General features: G+C 38.8%; 1 protein-coding gene across 4 annotated transcripts in view; it reads left to right on the top strand.

Annotated features, from left to right (window-relative positions):
- C16H11orf65 (chromosome 16 C11orf65 homolog) overlaps nt 1-24524 on the top strand; it is a 118048-nt gene that overhangs the window by 61928 nt on the left and 31596 nt on the right. The window contains exons 3-6 of one of the 4 annotated variants that reach the window (XM_006053337.3): nt 5436-5528; nt 20524-20577; nt 20710-20910; nt 22604-22734. In XM_006053337.3, the coding sequence (XP_006053399.1) occupies nt 5436-5528; nt 20524-20577; nt 20710-20910; nt 22604-22734 (479 nt within the window). The remainder of the gene's footprint in view (nt 1-5435; nt 5529-20523; nt 20578-20709; nt 20911-22603; nt 22735-24524) is intronic. The other 3 variants (XM_025266939.2, XM_044929771.1, XM_044929772.1) reach the window with 3 other exon arrangements.

The raw sequence follows: 24524 nt of genomic DNA on the forward strand, positions 1-24524 counted from the left end.
AAGAATTTGTTTTCTTTCCCTTTCCAGGCTTTAGAGACTGCCCGCATTCCTTGACTCATGGCCTCCTTCCATCTTCAAAGTCAACTAACGCATATATATGGAATTTAGAAAGATGGTAACAATAACCCTGTGTACGAGACAGCAAAAGAGACACTGATGTATAGAACAGTCTTATGGACTCTGTGGGAGAGGGAGAGGGTGGGAAGATTTGGGAGAATGGCATTGAAACATGTAAAATATCATGTATGAAACGAGTTGCCAGTCCAGGTTCGATGCACGATACTGGATGCTTGGGGCTGGTGCACTGGGACGACCCAGAGGGATGGAATGGGGAGGGAGGAGGAGGAGGGTTCAGGATGGGGAACACATGTATACCTGTGGCGGACTCATTTTTATATTTGGCAAAACTAATACAATTATGTAAAGTTTAAAAATAAAATAAAATTAAAAAAAATAAATAAAATAAAATAAAAAAAAGATAATCTAAAAAAAAAAAAACAAAGTCAACAAGAACTTACTAAATATGTCTCACATCACATCACTTTAATGCTTACTCTTCTGTTCCCTTTTTCATTTATACAGACCCTTTTTCCACTTGTAAGCCCCCCTCTACTTTTTTGGTGTGATGATTCCCTGGCATGAGGAACTCAAAATGACCAGGTGACAGTATCAGTTTCCATTTTAATGGAACTTGTTGTTGTGTGCTTTGGTGGAAGCATTCCTCTGTGGTGAGTGTGTGTACTCAGTCGCTCAGTCATGTCCAACTCTGCAACCCCATGGACTGTAGCCTGCCAGGCTCTGCTGTCCAGGGAACTTTTCAGGCAAGAATACTAGAGCAGGTTGCCATTTCCTCCTCTAGGGGATCTTCCCAACTCAGGGATTGAACTCACATCTCTTGTGCCTCCTGAATTGTCAGGCAGCTTCTTTACCACTGTGCCACCTGGGAAGCCTCCTGTCGGTGCAAAGACCTCTATATCCACAGAACACAAAGGTACAAGGATGAGAAGTAAAATCTTCACTAGTGGATTATTAGAGACAGTATTGAAAAGGAGCTACTTTCATTTACACCCTTTAAATTTCAAACTTATAAACTCTGGTTGGCTATTAATTTAGAACATATTCTATAACGTGAAGGACATCACTGTAGTCTGAAAAGTGTTGTCACTGAAACTATAACTGCAACTGAGTATCCAAAATGCCAGACCAACATTCTATCAGGCTAGGTGTTTTAGAGTAATGGGGAACAAGGTCAATCAGACAGTTCAGTCACTCAGTCATGTCTGACTCTTTGCAATGCCATGGCTTACCTGTCCATCACCAACTCCTGGAATTTGCTCAAACTCATGTCCATCCAGTTGGTGATGCCATCCAACCATCTCATCATCTGTCATCCCCTTCTCCTCCTGCCTTCAATCTTTCCCAGCATCAGAGTCTTTTCCAATGAGTCAGTCTTCACATCAGGTGGTCAAAGTATTGAAGCTTCAGCTTCAGAATCAGTCCTTCCAATGAATATTCAGGACTGAGTTCCTTTAGGATTGACTGGTTTGATCTCCTTTCAGTTCAAGGAACTCTCAGGAGTCTTCTCCAACACCACTGTTCAAAAGCATCAATTCGTCAGCACTCAGCCTTCTTCACAGTCCAACTCTCACATCCATATAAGACTACTGTAAAAAACGTAGCTGTGACTAGATGGACCTTTGTTGGCAAAGTAATGTCTCTGCTTTTGAATATGCTGTCTAGGTTGGTCATAGCTTTTCTTCCAAGAAGCAAGCATCTTTTAATTTCACGGCTGCAGTCACCATCTGCAGTGATTTTGGAGCCCCCCCAAATAAAATCTGTCACTGTTGTTTCCCCATCTATTTCCCATGAAGTGATGGGACTAGATGCCATGATGTTAGTTTTTTGAATGTTGAGTTTAGAGCTAACTTTTTTACTCTCCACTTTCACTTTCATCACGAGGCTCTTTGTTTTTTCTTTGCTTTTTGCCATAAGGGTGGTGTCATCTGCATATCTGAGGTTATTGATATTTCTCCCAGCAATCTTGATTCCAGCTTGTTCTTCATCCAGCCCAGCATTTCACATGATTTACTCTGCATATAAGTTAAATAAGTAGGGTGAGTAGCCTTGACATACTCATTTCACAATTTGGAACAAGTCCGTTGTTCCATGCCCAGTTCTAACTGTTGTTTCTTGACCTGCATACAGATTTTTCAGGAGGCAGGTAAGGTCATCTGGTAATCCCATCTCTTGAAGAATTTTCCACAATTTGTTGTGATCCACACAGTCAAAGTCTTTGGCGTAGTCAATAAAGCAGAAATAGATGTTTTTCTGGAACTCTCTTGCTTTTTCTATGATCCAGTGGATGTTGACAATTTGATTGCTGGGTCCTCTGCCTTTTCTAAATCCAGCTTGAACATCTGGAAGTTCTCAATTCATGTACTGTTGAATCCTAGCTTGGAGAATTTTGAGCATTATTTTGTTAGTGTGAGAGATGAGTACAATTGTGCGGTAGTTTGAACAGTCTTTGACATTGCCTTTCTTTGGGATTGAAATGAAAACTGACTTTTCCAGTCCTGTGACCACTGCTGAGTTTTCCAAATTTGCTGGTGTATTGAGTGCAGCACTTTCACAGCATCATCTTTTAGGATTTGAAATAGCTCAACTGGAATTCCATCACCTCCACTAGCTTTGTTTGTAGTGATGCTTTCTAGGCCCACTTGACTTCACATTCCAGGATGTCTTGCTCTAGGTGAGTGATCACACCATCATGGTTATCTGGGTCATTAAGATCTTTTTTGTATAGTTCTTCTGTATATTCTTGCTACCTGTTCTTAATATCTTCTGCTTCTGTTAGGTCCATACCATTTCTGTCCTTATTGTGCCCATCTTTGAATGAAATGTTCCCTTGGTATCTCTAGTTTTCATGAAAAGATCTCTAACCTTTCCCATCCTATTGTTTTCCTCTATTTCTTTGCACTGATTATTTAGGAAGGCTTTCTTATCTCTCCTTGCTGTTCTTTGAAACTCTGCATTCAGATGGGTATATCTTCCTTTTCTCCTTTGCCTTTTGCTTCTCTTCTTTTCTTAGCAATGTGTAAGGCCTCCTCAGACAACCATTTTGCCTTTTTGCCTTTCTTGTTCTTGGCGATGGTTTAGAATACTGCCTCCTGTACAGTGTCACCAACCTCTGCCCATAGTTCCTCAGGCATTTAGTCTGTCAGATCTAATCCCTTGAAAATATTTGTCACTTCTACTGCATAATCGTAAAGGATTTGATTTAGGTCATACCTGAATAGTCTAGTGGATTTCCTTGCTTTCTTCAATTTCAATCTGAATTTTGCAATCAGGAGTTCATGATCTGAGCCCCAGTCAGCTCCTAGTCTTGTTTTTGCTGACTATGTAGAGCTATCCAGGAGTATAAAGTATCAATTCCAGTGAGAATCAAGTGTTAGCCCTTCTGTAATGCAAGTGTTCCAACTAACTGATATCCCACAAGAAACCTGGTTAATTTCCTCAAGGAATGAGACTGTATCAGGGGATCAGTGTTGCTCTCTACTTTGACAAAGTGGACACTCAGCAGTCGTAGTAGCCAGATATAGTGAGTAAAAATTCATGTTGTTTATCCCATGAATAACCTCCATTCCTGTTGGCATGGCCATTTTGTTCATGAGCCCATTGGACAAGAACAGTGGCTAGGGCAAAAAGACTGACTGAATGGGTCAACTTGCCCACTTGATTATTAATATTCTTCTTTGCTGAGATTGCTTTTTGTTGAGAATTGATATGGGATACGAATATCTTCACAGTTGGTACTCAAGTGTGAGGGGTCTTCCCTCTTCCCCAACAATTTTTCTAACCAAAAAACAATTTTCTTTCCAAATCCCTGACCATCCACCCAAACCATCAGTTATTCTCCATCTATAGATCTGTATCACTGGCCATCTTTCCTTCCAGGCATAGTATACAATGGGTATGATGCTTGAAGTTCTGTCCCCTATAAGTATTTCTCTTCTGAGCCACTCTTGGACAAGGTTCCATACATATATGGAACTTACTATGGGTCACACTTTGCACTAGACCTCCTGAGACCTGCTAGGTCCTGAATTTACCAATAGAATTCTAACTAAGTGATGCTGTGTAACTTCCACGACAAGGCCTTGCAATTTCTCTCTCTCTGTCTATATCTCTCATACTTTGAAACCTACACACTGCAGAGAAACTCTAACTGAAAGTGTATGTGGGGAGAGAAGCCAGGCCACCACAGATGTTCCAACAATCCAAGCTGAAGACCCAGATAGCGTGTGAGACCATATTAAATCACCCAACTCCAATCTGATCTAGCAAATGTCTAGGCCCAAATACATGACTCCACACAAAAATAGAAGTTCTCTTTCAACCCACAGAAAATGGTTTTTGCTTTAAGTCATTAAATTTGAAAGTGGTTTGATACAGTAATATACAAATTTAGAAAATACTGTTCAGATTTCAAGCCATCATAAATTTTTCTTGATACTCAATTTGGGGTTTTACTTAAGAATATTACATCTTCCTTTCAGAAAGAATATTATTTGTGTTGATATGGGCTGCACTGTCTCCCACAGGCAATTGTGGTGGGACTTCATATTGTGATACTGGTGTTAAGGATTACTTCAACTTGGCTTTATTTGATTTGATTTAATATAAGCAAAGGAGCGGATGGGGAACATTTTAAGAGTTATTAAGGGTTTTGGGAGGAATAAGGTATGAGAGGAAAGTTACCAAAGATAGCTTTCCAGGATACAAGAATTGCTTGGAGTAGTTTGACTAAATTTGCACTAACATGAGAAGAAGATAAGGTTGGTAAAGCAGTGGAATTACTACAGGAATAAGGAGGCTTTTGTAATGATAATAATAGATAATATTTGTTGAATGCTCTTCTGTGCCGGAAGCTATTCTAAATGCTTTACAAATGTTAACTCATTTATTCCTAAACGTAGCTGTATGAAACAGTACTGTCATTCCCATATTTTAGATGAGAAACTGAGCACGGAGGTTAAGCAGCTTGTTCAGGATCAAGTACTTACACAGCTAGTAAGTACTAACACTTGAGCCCAGACAATATCATGCCTTACTTAGTGTGCTTAACCACTAGGCTGTGTTTTGTCTTTCTCCTACATTACTCTGGACTATACAAAAGTGATACAACCAAAGTTTTGGACATTTTATTTACACTTCCTTGCAATAGAGTTACCAATTTAAGGGTAAACCCCTGTGAGAAAAATACCAATATTACCTGTCTTGTGAAAGCAAACAGTGATTGGATATTTCTAAAATCTATTTCACAACAGTAAAATCTCTCTCATGATTTTCACTCATTTTTCCCTAATTATGCAAAAAGCTAATTAGAGGTAGGAAACCCAGTTTCAACAGTAAAATCCTGTTGTTTGAACCTTTAGAATGTCGCTGTATTCCAACACTTTAAACGTCTGATTAACATAAGAAGACAAGGGGAGCCACGTCAGATAGTGAGATATATTAATCCTAAAGAGGTAAGGACATTATATTTTTTTCATGATGTATAAATACCTTTATTTTTTATTCTTTTCAAGTGAAGTATAATTGCTTTACAATGTTGTATTAGTTTCTGTTGTACAACGAAGTGAATAAGCTTTGCTGCTGCTGCTGCTGCTGTGTCGCTTCAGTTGTGTCCGACTCTGTGCGACCCCATAGAGGGCAGCCCACCAGGCCTCCCGTCCCTGGGATTCTCCAGGCAAGAACACTGGAGTGGGCTGCCATTTCCTTCTCCAATGCATGAAAGTGAAAAGTGACAGTGAAGTCGCTCAGTCGTGTCCGACTCTAGCGACCCCATGGACTGCAGCCTACCAGGCTCCTCCGTCCATGGGATTTTCTAGGCAAAAGTACTGGAGTGGGGTGCCATTGCCTATACATATATCCCAGAGAAGGCGATGGCACCCCACTCCAGTACTCTTGCCTGGAGAATCCCATGGACGGAGGAGCCTCGTGGGCTGCAGTCCATGGGGTAGCTAGGAGTCGGACACGACTGAGCGACTTCACTGTCACTTTTCACTTTCATCCATTGGAGAAGGAAATGGCAACCCACTCCAGTTTTCTTGCCTGGAGAATCCCAGGGACGGGGGAGCCTGGTGGGCTGCCGTCTATGGGGTCGCACAGAGTCGGACACGACTGAAGCGACTTAGCAACAGCAGCAGCAGTATACATATATCCACTCCATCTTAGACCTTCCTCCCGCTCCACCCCCCAACCCCACCCATGTAGGTCATCACAGAGCACTGAGCTGAGCTCCTTGTGGAGTACAGCAGGTTCCCACTAACTATCAATTTTACACATGATAGTGTATATACATCAATGCTAATCTCTTAATTCATCCCACCCTCACATTCCCCCTGTGTCCACATATCTGTTCTCTACATCTGCAGGTCTACCTTTGCCGTGGAACTGGGTTAATCTGTACATTTCTAGATTCCACATATATGCGTTAATATATTTGTTTTACTCTTTCTGACTTACTTCACTCTGTACGACAGACTCTAGTTCATTCACATCTCTACAAATGACTCAATTCTGTTTCTTTTTATGGCCGAGTAATATTCCACTGTTTATATGTAGCATATCTTCTTTATCTATTCATCTATCATTGGACATTTAGGTTTCCATGTCCTGGATATTGTAAACAGTGCTGCAGTGAACATGGGAGCACATGTGTCATTTTGAATTATAGTTTTCTCTGGGTATATGCCCTGTAGTGGGATTGTTGGGTCATATGATTGTTCTTTTTTAGCTCTTTAAAGTGGAGCTTTTTAAGTTTCCACACTGTTCTCCACAGTGGCTATATCAATTTACATTCCCATCAACAACTCCCTTTTCTCCACATCCTGTCTGGCATTTATTGTTTGTAGATTTTTTTGATGGTGGCCATTCTGACCAGTATAAAATGATACTTCATTTTACTTTTGATTTACATTTCTCTAATAATTATCAGTGTTGAGCATCTTTTTATGTGCCTTTTGTCATCAGTTTCTCATCTTTGGAGACATGTCTGTTAAGTTTTCCACCCATTTTTTTTGATTGGGTTTTTTTTTTTTTTTATTGGGTTCCATCAGCTGTTTGTATATTTTGAAGATTTATCCTTCATTCATCGCTTTGTTTGCAAATATTTTCTCACATTCTGAGGATTGTCTTTTCATCTCATTTATGGTTTTCTTTGTGTTAAAAAGCTTTTAAGTCCCATTAAAAAAATTTTTTTTTCCCTAACTCAAGGAGGTGGGTCAAAAAATCCTGCCTTTGCACTGTTGGGGGGAATGTAATACTTTGGCCACCTGATGTGAAGAGCTGACTCATTGGAAAAGACCCTGTTGCTGGGAAGGATCGAAGGCAGAAGGAGAATGGGACAACAAAGTGTGAGATGGTTGGATGGTATCACCGACTCAATGGACATGAGTTTGAGCAGGCTCTGGGAGTTGGTGATAGACAGGAAAGCCTGGTGTGCTGCAGTCCATGGGGTTGCAAAGAGTTGGACACGACTGAGCAACTGAACTGAACTGAAATTGATATAGCCACTATGGAGAACAGTATCAGTTCAGTCGCGCCATCATGTCTGACTTTGCATCCCCATGAACCTCAGCATGCCAGGCCTCCCTGTCCATCACCAACTCCAGGAGTTTACCCAAACTCATGTCCATTGAGTTGGTGATGCCATCCAACCATCTCATCCTCTGTCATCCCCTTCTCCTCCTGCATTCAATCTTTCTTGGCATCAGGGTCTTTTCAAATGAGTTAGATCTTTGCATCAGGTGACCAAAATATTGGAGTTTCAGGAGAACAATATGGAGATTCCTTAAAAAACTAGGAATAAAACTACCATGGGTGTTTGAGTGCTCAGTCACTTCAGTCTTGTCCAACTCTTTGTGACCCTGTGGACTGTAGCCCTCTGGCCTCCTCTGTTAATGGGGATTCTCCAGGCAAGAATACTGGAGTGGTTTGCCATTTCCCCTTCCAGGGGATCTTTCTGACCCAGGAATCAAACCCACATCTCTTATGTCTCCTGCATTGGCAGGCAGTTTGTTTACCACTTGTGCCACCTGGGAAGCCCTTAATAGTATCATATGACCCAACAATCCTACTACTGGGCAAATACCCTGAGAAAAGCATAATTGAAAATGATGCATGTACCCCAATATTAATTGCAGCATTATTACAATAGCTAGAACAGGGAAGCAGCCTGGATATCCATGGACAGATAAATAGATAAAGAAGCTGTGGTATATACATACAATGGAATATTACTCAGCCATAAAGAGGAATGCATTTGAGTCAGTTCTAATGAGGTGGATGAACCTAGAGCCTATTATACAGAGTGAAGTAAGTCAGAAAGAGAAAAACAAATATAGTATATGGACACATATACATGGAATTTAGAAAGATGGTACTGATGAACATATTTGTAGGGCAGCAATGGCCGGGAGAAATATCAATAACCTCAGATATGCAGATGACACCACCCTTATGGCAGAAAGTGAAGAGGAATTAAAAAGCCTCTTGATGAAAGTGAAAGAGGAGAGTGAAAAAGTTGGCTTAAAGCTCAACATTCAGAAAATGAAGATCATGGCATCTGGTCCCATCACTTCATGGGAAATAGATGGGGAAACAGTGTCAAACTTTATTTTTTGGGGCTCCAAAATCACTGCAGATGGTGATTGCAGCTGTGAAATTAAAATATGCTTACTCCTTGGAAGAAAAGTTATGACCAACCTAGATAGCATATTCAAAAGCAGAGACATTACTTTGCCAACAAAAGTCAGTCTAGTCAAGGCTATGGTTTTTCCAGTGGTCATGTATGGATGTGGAAGTTGGACTGTGAAGAAAGCTGAGCACCAAAGAATTGATGCTTTTGAACTGTGGTGTTGGAGAAGACTCTTGAGAGTCCCTTGGACTGCAAGGAGATCCAACCAGTCCATTCTGAAGGAGATCAGCCCTGGGATTTCTTTGGAAGGAATGATGCTAAAGGGGAAACTCCAGTACTTTGGCCACCTCATGCCAAGAGTTGACTCATTGGAAAAGACTCTGATGCTGGGAGGGATTTGGGGCAGGAGGAAAAGGGGATGACAGAGGATGAGATAGATGGCTGGATGGCATCATGGACTCAATGGACATGAGTTTGAGTGAACTCCAGGAGATGGTGATGGACAGGGAGGCCTGGTGTGCTGCGATTCATGGGATCGCAAAGAGTTGGACACGACTGAGTGACTGAACTGAACTGAATTGAACTAATGGCAGCACAGACATTGAGAACAGACTTGTAGACACAGGAGAGGGAAAGAGAGGGTGGGACAAATGGAGAGAGTAACATGGAAACATGCACTACCATATATAAAATAGATAGCCAGTGGGAATTTGCTGTATAACAGAGGGACTCAAACCAGGCCTCTGAAAACCTAGAGGGGTGGGTCAGATGGGGTGGGAGGTGGGAGGGAAGTTCAAGAGGGAGGGAACATAGGTATACCTATGGCTGATTCATGTTGATAAATGGCAGAAATCAACAAAATATTTTAAAGTAATAATCATTATCCTTCAATTAAAAATAAATAAATTAAAAGGTTAAATATATATATATATATATATTAAAAAAAAAAAAAAAGACCTTGCTGTGGTTTATGTCACAGAGTGGTTTTCCTATTTTCCTCTTAAGAGTTTTATAGTATCTAGTCTTACATTTAGGTCTTTAATCCATTTTGAGTTTATTTTTGTGTATGGTGTTAGTTAGTGTTCTACTTTCATCCTTTTAAATGTTGCTGTCCAGTTTTTCCAACACCATGTATTGAAGAGGCTGTCTTTTCTTCATTGTATATCATTGCTTCCTTTGTTGTAGATTACATGACCATATGTGTGCAGGTTTATCTGGGCTTTCTATTTTGGGCCACTGATCTATGTTTCTGTTTTTGTGCCTATACTATACAGTCTTGATTACTGTAGCTTTGTAATATAGTCTGAAGTCAGGGAGCCTGATTCCTCAAGTTCCATATTTCTTTCTCAAGATTGATTTGACTTTCAGGATCTTTTGTGTTTCCATAGAAAATGTAAAAATTTTTCTTCCAACTCTGTGAAGAATGCCATTGGTAATTTGACAGGGAATGCATTGAATCTGTATCTTGCTTTGGGTAGTATAGTCATTTTCACAATATTGGTTTTACCAAACCAAGAACATATTATGTCTCTTCATCTGTTTGTGTATCTTTGATTTCTTTCATTTGTGTTTTATAGTTTTCTGAGCACAGGCCTTTTGCCTTTTTTGGTAGGTATCAGTTCATTTCAGTTCAGTCACTCAGTCGTGTCCAACTCTCTGTGACCCCATGGACTGCAGCATGCCCGGCTTCCCTGTCCATTACCAACTCCTAAAGCCTGCTCAAACTCATGTCCATCGAGTCAGTGATGCCATCCAACCATCTCATCCTCTGTCACCCCTTTCTCCTCCTGCCTTTAATCTTTTCCAGCATCAGGGTCTTTTCCAGTGAGTCAGTTCTTCGCATCAGATGGCCAAAATATTGGGGTTTCAGCTTCAGCGTCACTCCTTCCAATGAATATTCAGGACTGATTTCCTTTAGAATTGACTGGTTGGATCTCCTTCCAGTCCAGGGGACTCTCAAGAGTCTTCTCCAACACCACAGTTCAAAAGCATCAATTTTTTGGAGCTCAGCTTTCTTTATGGTCCAACTGATATCTGTGTATGACTACCAGAAAAACCATAGTTTTGACTAGACCTTTGTCGGCAAACCTAGCTATTTTATGCTTTTCGTTGCGATGGTAAATGGAATTATTTTGTTAATTTCTCTTTATGATCTTTTGTTGTTAGTATATAGGAATGCAAGAGATTTCTGTGTATTAATTTTGTAGCTTGCAACTTTACTGAATTCATTGATGAGCTCTAGTAGTTTTCCTCAGGCGTGGGGTAGCTCCTCTCAGCTGCCACCCCTGACCTCGGACATGGGGTAGCTCCTCCTGGCCATTCCTGCGCGGTTGTAGCCTGGCACTCTGGGCCACTGCCCCTGACCCCGGACGTGGGGTAGCTCCTCTTGGCCACACTTGTGTTCCGTCACAGCCTGGACATGGAACAACAGACTGGTTCCAAACAGGAAAAGGAGCACGTCAAGGCTGTATATTGTCACCTTGCTTGTTTAACTTATATGCAGAGTACATCATGAGAAACGCTGGGCTGGAAGAAGCACAAGCTGGAATCAAGATTGCCAAGGGAAATATCAATAACCTCAGATATGCAGATGACACCACCCTTATGGCAGAAAGTGAAAAGGAACTAAAAAGCCTTTTGATGAAAGTGAAAGAGGAGAGTGAAAAAGTTGGCCTGAAGCTCAACATTAAGAAAATGAAGATCATGGCATCTGGTCCCATCACTTCATGGGAAATAGATGGGGAAACAGTGTCAGACTTTATTTTTTTTTTGGACTCCAAAATCACTGCAGATGATGACTGCAGCCATGAAATTAAAAGATGCTTGCTCCTTGGAAGAAAAGTTATGACCAACCTATATAGTATATTGAAAAGCAGAGACATTACTTTTCCAACAAAGGTCAGTCTAGTCAAAGCTATGGTTTTTCCTGTGGTCATGTATGGATGTGAGAGTTGGACTGTGAAGAAAGCTGAGCACTGAAGAATTGATGCTTTTGAACTGTGATGTTGGAGAAGACTCTTGAGAGTCCCTTGGACTGCAAGGAGATCCAACCAGTCCATTCTAAAGGAGATCAGCCCTAGGTGTTCTTTGGAAGGAATGATGCTAAAGCTGAAACTCCAGTACGTTAGCCACCTCATGCAAAGAGTTGACTCATTGGAAAAGACTCTGATGTTGGGAGGGATTGGGGGCAGGAGGAGAAGGGGACGACAGAGGATGAGATGGCTGGATAGCATCACCAACTCGATGGACATGAGTTTGAGTGAACGCCAGGAGTTAGTGATGGACAGGGAGGCCTGGCATGCTGTGATTCATGGGGTCGCAAAGAGTCAGACACGACTGAGTGACTGAACTGAACTGAGTAGTTTTCCAGCAGAAAGATGGCAGAATAGAAGGATATGCGCTCATCTTCTCCTGCAAGAACTCCAAAATTACAACTCGCTGCTGAACAACCATTGACAGAAAAATATAGGACACCACCATAAAAGGATACTCCACGTGCAAGGGCAAAGGAAAAGCCCCAGCAACATGGTAGGAGGGGTGAAATCCCATTTAGAATCAAACCCCATACCTGCCAGAAACGCTTGGAGGGCTCAAACAAAACTTTATTGCACCAGGACCCAGAGGTCCCACAGAGACTGAGTCAGACCTACCTTTGAGTGTTTGAGTGTCTCCTGTGGAGGTACAGGTCTGCAGTGGCCTGCCTCAGGGACAGGGGCACTGGCTGCAGAAGACCTGGGTCACGCAGTGTTACCCACCATGGGGCCTCTGAGCAGATGACCCACAATCTGCAGAACTATTATACCAACGAAATTTTCACACTGTTGAGAAAGTTGTAGGACCCACAACAGATTTCCCAACCTGGGGATCTGGCAAAGGGACTGAGAACCCCCAGGGAATTTGACTTCAAAGGCCAGTGGGATTTGATTACAGAACTTCCACAGGACTGGGGAAACCTACTCTGGGAGGGCACTAACAAAACCTAGTGTGCACTAGGAGAAAGGAGCAGTGTCCACACAAAAGACTGAGTCATACTTGCCTGTGAGTGTCCAGCAGTTTACAGTGGAGGCTGGGTCAACAGTTTGGCCTCAGGCCAAGCAACAGGGAGGGAAAACAGCGCCACCCATCAAGAGAAAATCAATAGAAAATTAGATTAAAGATTTACTGAGCATGGTCCCATCAGAACAAATTCCAGTTTTACCCACAGTCAGTCTCTCCCATCAGGAAGCTTCCATAAGCCTCTTACCATTATTCAGCAGAGGGCAGACAGAAGGAAAACCACAGTCACATAAAGTTAACCAAACTGATAACATGGACCACAGCCTTGTCTAACTCAATGAAATCATGAGCCATGCCATGTAGGGCCACCCAAGATGGATGGGTCATGCTGGAGAGTTTGACAAAACGTGGTCCGTGGAAGGAGAATGGGAATGGCAAACCACTTCAGTATTCTTGCCTTGAGAACCCCATTAATAGTATGAAAAGGCAAAAAGGTAGAACACTGAAAGATGAACTACCCAGGTTGGTAGGTGCCCAATATGCTACTGGAGAAGAGTGGAGAAATAACTCCGGAAAGAATGAAGAGATGGAACCAAAGAGAAAACAACACCCAGTTGTAGATGTGACTGGTGATGGAAGTAAAGTCTGATGCTGTAAAGAATATTGCATAGGAAGCTGGAATATTAGGTCCATGAATCAAGGCAATTTGGAAGTGGTCAAATAGGAGATGGCAAGAGTAAACATTGACATTTTAGGAATTAGTGAACTAAAATGGACTGGAATGGGTGAATTTAATTCAGATGACCATTACATCTACTACTGTGGTCAAGAATTCCTTAGAAGAAATGGAATAACCCTCATAGTCAACAAAAGAGTCCGAATTGCAGTACTTGGTTGCAATCTCAAAAAAGACAGAATGATCTCTGTTCATTTCCAAGGCAAACCATTCAGTATCACAGTAATCCAAGTCTATGCCACTTGGATTCAGCAACCATGAATGCTGAAGAGGCTGAAGTTGAATGGTTCTATAATGACCTAGAAGACCTTCTACAACTAACACCAAAAAAAAAAAAAAAAAAAAAATGTCCTTTCATCATAGGGGACTGGAATGCAAAAGTAGGAAGTCAAGAGATACCTGGAGTAACAGACAAGTTTGGCCTTGGAGTAAAAATGAAGCAGGGCAAAGGCTAACAAGAGTTTTGCTAAGAGAATGCACTGGTCATAGCAAACACCCTCTTCCAACAACATAAGAGATGACTCTACACATGGACATCACCAGATGGTCAACACTGAAATCAGATTGATTATATTCTTTGCAGCCAAAGATGGAGAAGCTCTATACAGTCAGCAAAAACAAGATTAGGAGCTGACTGTGGCTTGGATCATGAACTCCTTATTGCCAAATTCAGGCTTAAATTGCAGAAAGTAGGGAAAACCAATAGACTATTCAGGTATGACCTAAATCAAATCCCGTACGATTATACAGTGGAAGTGACAAATAGATTCAAGGGATTAGAGTTGATAGATGCCTAAAAAACTATGGGCAGAGGTTCATGACATTGTATAGGAGGCAGTGATCAAAACCATCCCCAAGAAAAAGAAACGCAAAAAGGCAGAATGGTTTTCTGAGGAGGTCTTACAAATAGCTAAAAAAGAAGAGAAGCTATAGGCAAAGGATAAAAGGAAAGATATATCCATTTGAATGCAGAGTTCCAAAGAACAGCAAGGAGAGATTAAAAAAAAAAAAAAAGCCTTCTTCAGTAATCAATAAAAAGAAATAGAGGAAAACAATAGAATGGAAAAGACTAGGGATCTTTTCATGAAAATTAAAGATACAAAGGGAATATTTCATGCAAAGATGGGCACAATAAAGGACAAAAATGGTATGGACCTAACAGAAGCAGAAGATATTAAGAAGAGGTGGCAAGAATACATAGAAGAACTATGCAAAAAATACCTTCATGACCCAGATAACCATGATGGTGTGAATACCCACCTAGAGCCAGATGTCCAGTGAATCATGGAAAAAGCAAGAGAGTTCCAGAAAAACATCTATTTCTGTTTTATTGACTACACCAAAGACTTTGACTGTATGGATCACAACAATCTGTGGAAAATTCTTCAAGAGATGGGAATACCAGACCACCTGATCTGCCTCCTGAGAAATCTGTATGCAGGTCAAGAAACAACAATTAGAACCAGGACTTGATCCAAATTGTGAAAGGAGTATGTCAAGGCTGTATATTGTCACGCTGCTTATTTAACTTATATGCAGAGTACATCATGCAAAATGCCAGGCTGGATGAAGCATATGCTGGAATCAAGATTGCTGGGAGAAATATCAATAACTGCAGATAGGCAGATGACACCACTCTTATGGCAGAAAGTGAAGAGGAACTAAAGAGCCTCTTGATGCAAGTGAAAGAGGAGAGTGAAAAAGCTGGCTCTAAACTCAACATTCAGAAAACTAAGATCATGGCATCTGGTCCCATCACTTCATGGCAAATAGATGGGGAAACATGGAAGCCGTGACAGATTTTATTTTTCTTGGCTCCAAAATCACTGCAGATTGTTAGTACGACCATGAAATTAAAAGACACTTGCTCCTTGGAAGAAAAGCTATGACTAACCTAGATAGCATATTAAAAAGCAGAGACATTACTTTGCCAAGAAAGTTTCATCTAGTCAAAGCTATGGTTTCCAGTAGTCTTGTATGGATGTGAGAGTTGGACCATGAAGAAAGCTGAGCACTGAAGAATTGATGCTTTTGAGCTGTGATGTTGGAGAAAACTCTTGAGAGTTCTTTGGACTGCAAGGAGATCCAACCAGTCAATGCCAAAGGAAATCAGTCCTGAATATTCATTGGAAGGACTGATGCTGAAGCTGAAGCTCCAATACTTTGGCCACCTGATGTGAAGACTGACTCATTGTAAAAGATCCTGATGCTGGGAAAGATGGAAGGCAAGAGGAGAAGGGGACAACAGAAGATGAGATTGGTTGGATGGCATCACCAACTGGATGGACATGAGTCTGAGCAAACTCCGGGAGTTGGTGATGGACAGGGAAGCCTGGCGTGCTGCTGTCCCTGGGGTCATAAAGATTTGGATGTGACTGAGCAACTGAACTGAACTGAGCTGAGTAGTTTTCTGGTTGTATCTTTAGGATTTTCCAGGTGTCACATCATGTCATCTGCAACAGTGACAATTACTTCTTCTCCAATTTGGATTACTTTTATTTCTTTTCTTCTTCAATTGCCATGGTTAGGACTTCTAAAATTATTTCAAAAAAAAAGTTCAAGGGTCTATATCCTTTTCTTGTTCCTGATCCTAAAGGAAATGCTTTCAGTTTTCACCAGTTAGAATGTTGTTAGTTGTGGGTTTGTTGTATATTGCCTTTATTATATTGAGGTAGTTTCCCTCTATGCCCATTTTCTGGAGAATTTTTATGATAAATAGGTGTTGAAAGTGAAAGTGAAAGTGAAGTCGCTCAGTCATATCCGACTCTTTGCGATCCCATGGTCTGTAGCCTACCAGGATCCTCTGTACTCGGGATTTTACCAGGCAATAGTACTGGAGTGGATTGCCATTTCCTTCTCCAGGGGATCTTCCCAACCCAGGGATTGAACCCGGGTCTCCCACATTGTAGACAAATGTTTTACCATCTGAGCCACCAGGGAAGTCTTTGGTGTTAAATTTTGTCAAAAGTATCATCTGCATCTCTTGAGATTATCATATTGTTTTTAATCTTTACTTTTTAATATGGTATATCACATTGATTGATTTGCATATATTGAAGAATCATTACATCCCTTGGATAAATCCCACTTGATCTTGGTATACTACGCTTTTAATATGCTGTGGGATTCTGCTTACTAGTATTATGTTGGGGATTTTTGCATCTATGTTAGTTAACATTATTGGCCTATAATTTTCCTTTTTTGTGATATGTTTGTCTGCTTTTGTTATGAGGGTGGTAGTGATAACAGCCTTATGGAATGAGTTTGGGAGTTTTTCTCTCTCTGTAGTTTTTTCGAAGACTTTGAGAAGGATAGGTGTTAGATTTTCTCTAAATGTTTGATAGAATTTTCCTGTGAAGCTATTTGGTCCTAGACTTTTGTTTGTTGGAAGAGTTTTAATTATAGTTTTAATTTCATTACTTGTGATTGGTCTGTTAATCTTTTCTAATTCTTCCTGGTTCAGTCTTTGAAAATTGTACCTTTCCAAGAATTTGTTCATTTCTTCCAGGCTGTCAATTTCATTGGCATATAGTTGTTTGTAGTAGTCTCTTATGATCCTTTGTATTTCTGCAAAGGATTCACTTGTAGTTTCTCCTTTTTCATTTCTAATTTTGTTGATTTGAGCCCTGTCCCTTTTTTTTTTTTTTTTGAAGAACTACCATTCTGATAGTGTCAGATATATCACTGTGGATTTGACTTACATTTCTCTAATGATTAGCAATGTTGAGCACCTTTTCTTTTACATCTAAAAGAGCTAGAAAAAAGAAAAACAAAACCCAAATTTAATAGAAGGAATGAAATCATGAAGATCAGAGCAGAAATTAGTGAAATAGAAACCAAAAATAAAAACAGGAAAGATTAATGAAAGTAAGAGGTGGTACTTTGAAAAACACTAAACTGATGACACATTATCCAGACACATCGAGAGAAAAAGAGAGAGAGCTCTTTAAGGTCAGTGTTTTTTAACTGATCTTCTGTCTGAATGATCTGTCCATTCTTGAAAATGGAGTGTTAAAGTCCATTTCTCTCTTTATATCCATTAATGTTTTCTTTATATACTTAGGTGTTCCTGTATTGAGTGCATTTATATTTAAAATTGTTTTGTATTCTTTTTGGATGGATCCTTTTTATCATTATGCATTGTCCTTCTTTGTCTCTTGATGCAGTCTTTGTTTTAAGGTCTATTTAGTAAAGAGTTGGACACAGACTGAGCGACTGAACTGAACTGAACTGAGTCTGATACAAGTATTCCTACCTGACTTTCTTTTGATTTCCATTGCACAGAATACCTTTTTCCATCCCCTCTCTTTCAGTCTGGATGTGTCTCTAGATCTTAAGTAGATCTATTGTAGAGTCCTGTTTTGTATCCATTTTGTATCTGCCACCCTATGTCTTTTGATTGGAGCATTTAGTCCATTTGCATTTAAAGTAATTACTCATAAGTATGTTGTTAATTGGAGAAGGCAATGGCACCCCACTCCAGTACTGGAAAATCCCATGGACAGAGGAGCCTGGTAGGCTGCAGACCATGGGGTCATGAAGAGTTGGACACGACTGAGCGACTTCACTTTCACTTTTCCCTTTCATGCATTGGAGAAGGAAATGGCAACCCACTCCAGTGTTCTTGCCTCGAGAATCCCAGGGACGGGGGAGCCTGGTGGGCTGCCGTCTATGGGGTCGCACAGAGTCGGATAGGACTGAAGCGACTTAGTAGCAGCAGCAGCAGCATGTTGTTATTATCATTTGTTAATTATTTTCTGATTGTTTTTATAGTTCTTTTTTGTTCCTTTCTTCTTTTGCTCTAATCCCTTGTGATTTAATGGCTATCTTTATGTTATTTTGGGTTCCTTTCTCCTTTTTTGTTTGTTTATCTATTATAAGGTTTTGGCTTGTGATTACCATGAGATGTGCATGTGTGTCTACACACACACACACACACACACACACACACACACACACATAAATTTAAAGATCTCTTAAGTTTGAAAGCATTTTAACAACCCTGAATTTGTACTTGTTACTCCCTTATGTTTAATGTTTTTGATATATTTTACAGCTATTTTTTTTTACATCCCTTAACTCCTTATTGTTAATTTAGATATTTTGCCACTTTTGTCTTTTATCCTCCCTACTACCTAGTAGTAGTTGATCTACTACCTTTACTATGCATTTGTCTTTAAGAATTAGATTTTTCCTTTCATAATTTTTATACTTCTTTCATAGTTTTTATGTTTCTAGTTTTTCCTTAGAGGAGTCCTTCTAACGTTTATTGTAAAGTTGGTTTAGTGATGCCAAACCCCTTTAGCTTTTGCTTGCCTGTAAACCTCTGTATCTACTTCAAATTTGAATGATAGCATTGCCAGGTGGAGTAATCTTGGTTATAGATTTTTTTCCTTTTATCACTTTGAATATATTGTGCCACACCCTTCTGGCCTACAGAGTTTCTGCTGAACAGTCAGCTGGTAGTTTTATGGGCAATCCCTTTCATGTAACTAGTTATTTTTCCCTTCCTGCTTTTAAGGTTCCCTTTTATCCTTAATTTTTGCTATTTTAATTAAAGTGTGTCTTGTAGTGGACCCCTTAGAGTTTATCTAATTTTGGACTGTCCATGCTTCCTGAAACTTGATGTCTGTTTCTTTCCCCAGGTTAGGGAAATTTTTTACCTATTACTTTTTAAAATAAATTATCTGCCAATTTCTCTCCTTCATCTCCTTCTGGGATCCCTATAATGCAAATGTGAGTATGCTTCATGTTGTCCCAGAGGTCTCCTAAGCTATCCTTATTTAAATTTTTTTTCTGTTTTCTCTGTTCAGCTTGGGTGATTTCCACTACCTTGTCTTCCTTAAATGTTTGGTTGAATTCACCCATGAACTCATATAGGCATGGTGTTTTCTACTTTGAAAGGTTAATTATTGATTCAATATCTTTACTAGATATTGATCTATTCAGATTGTCTATTTCTCCTTATGTGAGTTTTGATAGGTTGTGTCTTTCAAGGAATTAATCCATTTAGTTTAGGTTATCAAATTTTGGGGCATAGAGTTGTTCATATTTGTTCATTATCCTTTTAGTGTCCATGGAATCAGTAGTAATGGCCCATCTTTCATTTCTGATATTAGTATTTTGTATACTCTATCTCTATCACTGCTGCTGTCCAGCATCACAGGACAGATGAGTATCATACAGTGTATCACTAACCTGGAAAAAGATCAAAGTTCAAAATTAGTAGTATGGTTTCTACTGCATGTGTATCACTTTTGCACCCATCATAAAGATGAAAAGTTGTAAGTCAAACCAATCATAAATCAGGGAACATGTGTGTGTGCATGTATTTAATTTTTTAGTTAGAAAATTATGCAAAACTAATGTTGTCTTTCAGGTTGAACAATTTAAGATAACATCTGTTTTCTCATCTAACTTAATATAATCAGGAGACAGGTTGGGGACCAAGATTTTTTTTCTCTATTTTCCATTTGGTGTGGGGCACTAAATTTTAGAAGACCAATTATATACAATTCTTACAAAATTTAAACATAGATTTTTGATTTAAAATCAAAAGCTAGCTAGGAAAGGTCAGCTGGTATTAAACTCAGATTCACTAGTCACATTTTTTTCTCTGAATCTACCTAGAGTGAAAGTGAAAGTTGCTCAATTGAGTCTGACTCTTTGTGACCCCATGGCCTGTATAGTCCATGGAATTCTCCAGGCCAGAATACTGGAATGGTAGCCTTTTCCTTCTCCAGGGCATCTTCCCAACCTAGAAGATAATATTTAATATGAAAATATATTTGAGGCGTTAAAAAAACACTTCTGTTTTATGACTATAAATCACCTGGCACTTAAACTTTTACATTACATAGAAAGGAAACAGTTTGGTATCATTTTCCCAGTTATCATGTAAATTGTTTTACTTATTGAGTATCTATAAAAAAATAAATTCTGATACTTTCTAATTTAAAATTAACTATTTGAGGCTTATTCACCTCATCTATTTCATAAGTAATCAATATTCAGTAGCTATTTAATATAATAGAGTGAGAAATTATGAACTGATATATATAGAATGTTGAAGACTAATTTTTTTTTATAGGCAGAACTTCTAGATGCTGCTGCTGGTATTAATGTACGATTCAGATTAGGTGGTGTAAGTATGAATACATTCTTATTTAGTAGTATTAAAGCACATTTATATGAAATTTAAAAGACGTAATTTTAAAAAACATAGACCATTTTCCTAATTAAATTGATACGGTTGTTTTAACTTTTCCATCTACAGGTTAAATTTCCACCTGAAATATACTATAAAATTTTCACTCACAGACATATTGAAGATCTGTGTGCTAATAGCCCTAGAGACTACACAAAACTTCCAGCAAAACGTACATCTCATATTAAAAGTGATGATCTTCAGGAAGAGGATTACAGTGGCTGGTACCGTCGTATAGAGAACAATGGCTGGAGGCCTGTTTGTGAGACAGTAAGAACAGATAAATATTAATAATTTTTTATGTTATATGCTTAGAAACCTATCTGTCCTTCTGAAAGTTAATTTTCAGATTTTTTTAAAATAATAAATTCTACTAATTTAACTGATAAAATTTGCTTAACTACTCTGGGGCAACTAGTATACTTCAAGATTCAGCAATATATCTTATTTTTTAATATATCTTTTTTTTTTAACATCTGCTTCTGCTTTTAATAAACAGCTTTGAGTCTAGACCATCTTTAGATACTCTCTGGCACTCAGCAATTACCCATCTTTATAATAAAGCAAATCTGAAGATGTTACTAACTGTAATTAATCCCTGGACAAGAAGTGGGTGTTCTTGAGAGTAATATCCCATTTTTTGTACAGAGCTTGTAACAGCAGACCCTAGTGGGAAATCACTTGGGTTTTCATGGTGTTGAAAAATATAACATGTATTTATATGAACTAAACAGAATGATTTAAAATATACATGGTTTCTAATGCATATATGTGATTTGAGAATTTTTCTATAGACATGTTTGTTTAATCTCCTTTTTGTGGAAATATTTTTTATCCAAGGATATTTGTTGACTTATATTTTAAAAGTTAACATTATCTGGTTGTATAGTTCTGGATGTTTGTTTATATGGCTCAAGTATCTTCATTCAAATCCCTCAATCTCTGATATACAAATTGTAGAATGTGGTATATTGGATATACTAAGTACGAAAAATGATCAAAGTGTGAATTCATTCATTCAGTCAACAAATTTTATTGCATACCAGTCAGATATATGGCATTTTACTAGATGCTTAATAAGCAATGGTAAATAAAAATATTGCTCCGCTGAAGTAGTTTGCCTTTTAATTAAGGAGAGAGTCAAGTAAACAGGATATTTCAGTACAGTGCTTTAATAGGCAAATTCAGAGTGTTGTGGGGGATAAACTCTCCTCTTTGTTATTTAATGTGTATGTGGTGAGAGAGGAGGAATGAACTGGAAATAAGAAAACAAGCAACCAGCTAGTATAAGCATCATATGGGGAAATCACGAAGTCTTAAGATACAATGGTGAGATTTCTGTATTCTTGGAGGGTGCCCATATTCCTTGAGGATTTGTTGTTATTGTTCAGTTGCTAAGTTGTGTCTAACTCTTTGTGACCCCATGAACTGCAACACACTAGGCTTCCCTGTCCTTCACTGTCTCCCTGAGTTTGCTCAAACTCATGCCCATTGAGTCAGTGATGCCACCTGACCATCTCATCCTCTGTCATTCTCTTCTCCTCTTGCCCTCAATCTTTCCCAGCATCAGGGTCTTTTCTTCTCCAGTGAGTTGGCTCTTCCCATCAGGTGGCCAAGGTACTGAGGATTAGAGTCTTCAAAAGTCAGTAGCACCTACTGGTCAGCTCTGTTCTTATGAGAAACTAAAACACTCCTAGAATATGTCTATTCACTTATTCATTCAACAAATACTTATTAAATACTACCTCAGTACACTAATTCTCTTTAGTTTTTCTATGGCATGTGTCTCTTAAGGCTCAATGTGCTATTCACTTAATTAGAAATATCTTAAAAGGGTCTATCCTCTCCTCTATTTCTACTTTGGTATATTCCTACTGAACACACAGAAGTTCTTGTTTATAGTCAGATAACCTCACAATCAGTAATTTAATATTTTGTGTATTCATTTTTCATTTCTCAATAGTTTTGGAGGCCTACTGAAAATGTGATGGTGGGAGACAAAAAGGAAAGTGAATTCCATTTCTCCAAACTGAAGAGAAGGCAAGATATGGAAAAGAAAAGAAAAATTAGAAAAATACAATGGATGCAGCAAATGTAGGTTGATGAAATACTTAGAATTATTAAAGAAGTATATATTTTCAAAAATTTCTATCACTAGTAAAAATAATTACATGTTATTTTAAAAATAAGATGAAAGATTATAGTTATTTTTTAAAAAACAATGAAAGCAAATATTTAATAAATGCTTGCTAGAAACTGTTAATATCTAAGATATAAGTGGAAAAAGACAAATTCTATTTGACCTCAAGGAAATCACAATCTTTTGCCACATGAGATGAAAATCAGCATTTACTTTTATATGTGAGATTAATATGACCTATTCACCAGGCATAGGCATTCCCTGGTGGCTCAGATGGTAAAGAGTCTGCCTGCAATGAGGGAGAACCAGGTTCAGTCCCTGGGTTAGGAAGATCCCCTGGAGAAGCAAATGGCAACCCACTCCAGTATTCTTCCAGAAAATCCTTGGACGGAGGAGCCTGGCAGGCTACAGTCCTTGGGGTCACAAATAGTTGGACACGACTGAAGTGACTTCGGTACCTTTTAGACTTACTCTATACCATTCTCAACCTTTTTTTGTCCCCTAAAGAAACTGACATGTAAGGATTACACTAAAAGGCATTCTGGACCTATCTAACAAATATTAAAAGCAAGTCTCAAAGGAATCAAATCATATCCAAGTTTACTTGACAGTATATAAGAACAGTGGAAAAGGGAATGGCAACCCACTCCAGTATTCTTGCCTGAGACATCCCACGGACAGAGGAGCTTGGTGGGCTACAGTCCGGGGAGATGCAGAGAGTCAAACATGACTGAGCAACTGAGCACACACCACATACATACAAGAACAAACTCCCCAGATATTTAAAGGAATAAAAAAAAAACTTGGGTACTCAAAATCACATAAATTAACAATGTCTACCATGTAGTAATCAATTGCCACACATTCAAAGAAGCAGGAAAATAGACCCCTGAGAAGAAAAAATAATATCAGCCAACTCAGCAAAACACCCATGGCTGATTCATGTCAAATGTAGGGCAAAAACCACTACAATATTGTAAAGTAACTAGCCTTCAAATAAAATAAATAAATTAATTTAAAAAAATAAAATAAAAAGGTAGGAACACTTTTCAGATACATAAAAGCTGAAGAAGAAAAGTGATTCTAAGTAAAAATCTAGAAACATACAGGAATGAAGAACACCAAAAATGGTAACTGTGTTAAGTAAATGTACAGAATTTTCTTCTTACTACTTAAACCTCTTTAAAAAGTAATTAACTAACTACTGAACTACACACTTGAAAATAGTCAAGATAAATAGTTAAGATGATAAATTTTATGTTGGTTATACCATAATTTTTTAAATGGTAGGTATTACATTTTTATTCAGTTATTAAATTATTATTTAAAATTGAAGAAAGTAGGGAAAACCACTAGACCATTCAGGTATGACCTAAATCAAATCCCTTATGATTATACAGTGGAAGTGAGAAACAGATTTAAGAGACTAGATCTGATAGATAGAGTGCCTGATGAACTATGGACTGAGTTTCATGACATTGTACAGGAGACAGGGATCAAGACCATCCCCATGGAAAAGAAATGCAAAAAAGCAAAATGGCTGTCTGGGGAGGCCTTACAAATAGCTGTGAAAAGAATAGAAGTGAAAACCAAAATAGAAAGGGAAAGATACAAGCATCTGAATGCAGAGTTCCAAAGAATAGCAAGAAGAGATAAGAAAGCCTTCTTCAGCGATCAATGCAAAGAAATAGAGGAAAACAACAGAATGGGAAAGACTAGAGATCTCTTCAAGAAAATTAGAGAT

This window comes from Bubalus bubalis, chromosome 16, assembly GCF_019923935.1.
Source record: "Bubalus bubalis isolate 160015118507 breed Murrah chromosome 16, NDDB_SH_1, whole genome shotgun sequence".
Lineage (NCBI taxonomy): Eukaryota > Metazoa > Chordata > Mammalia > Artiodactyla > Bovidae > Bubalus > Bubalus bubalis.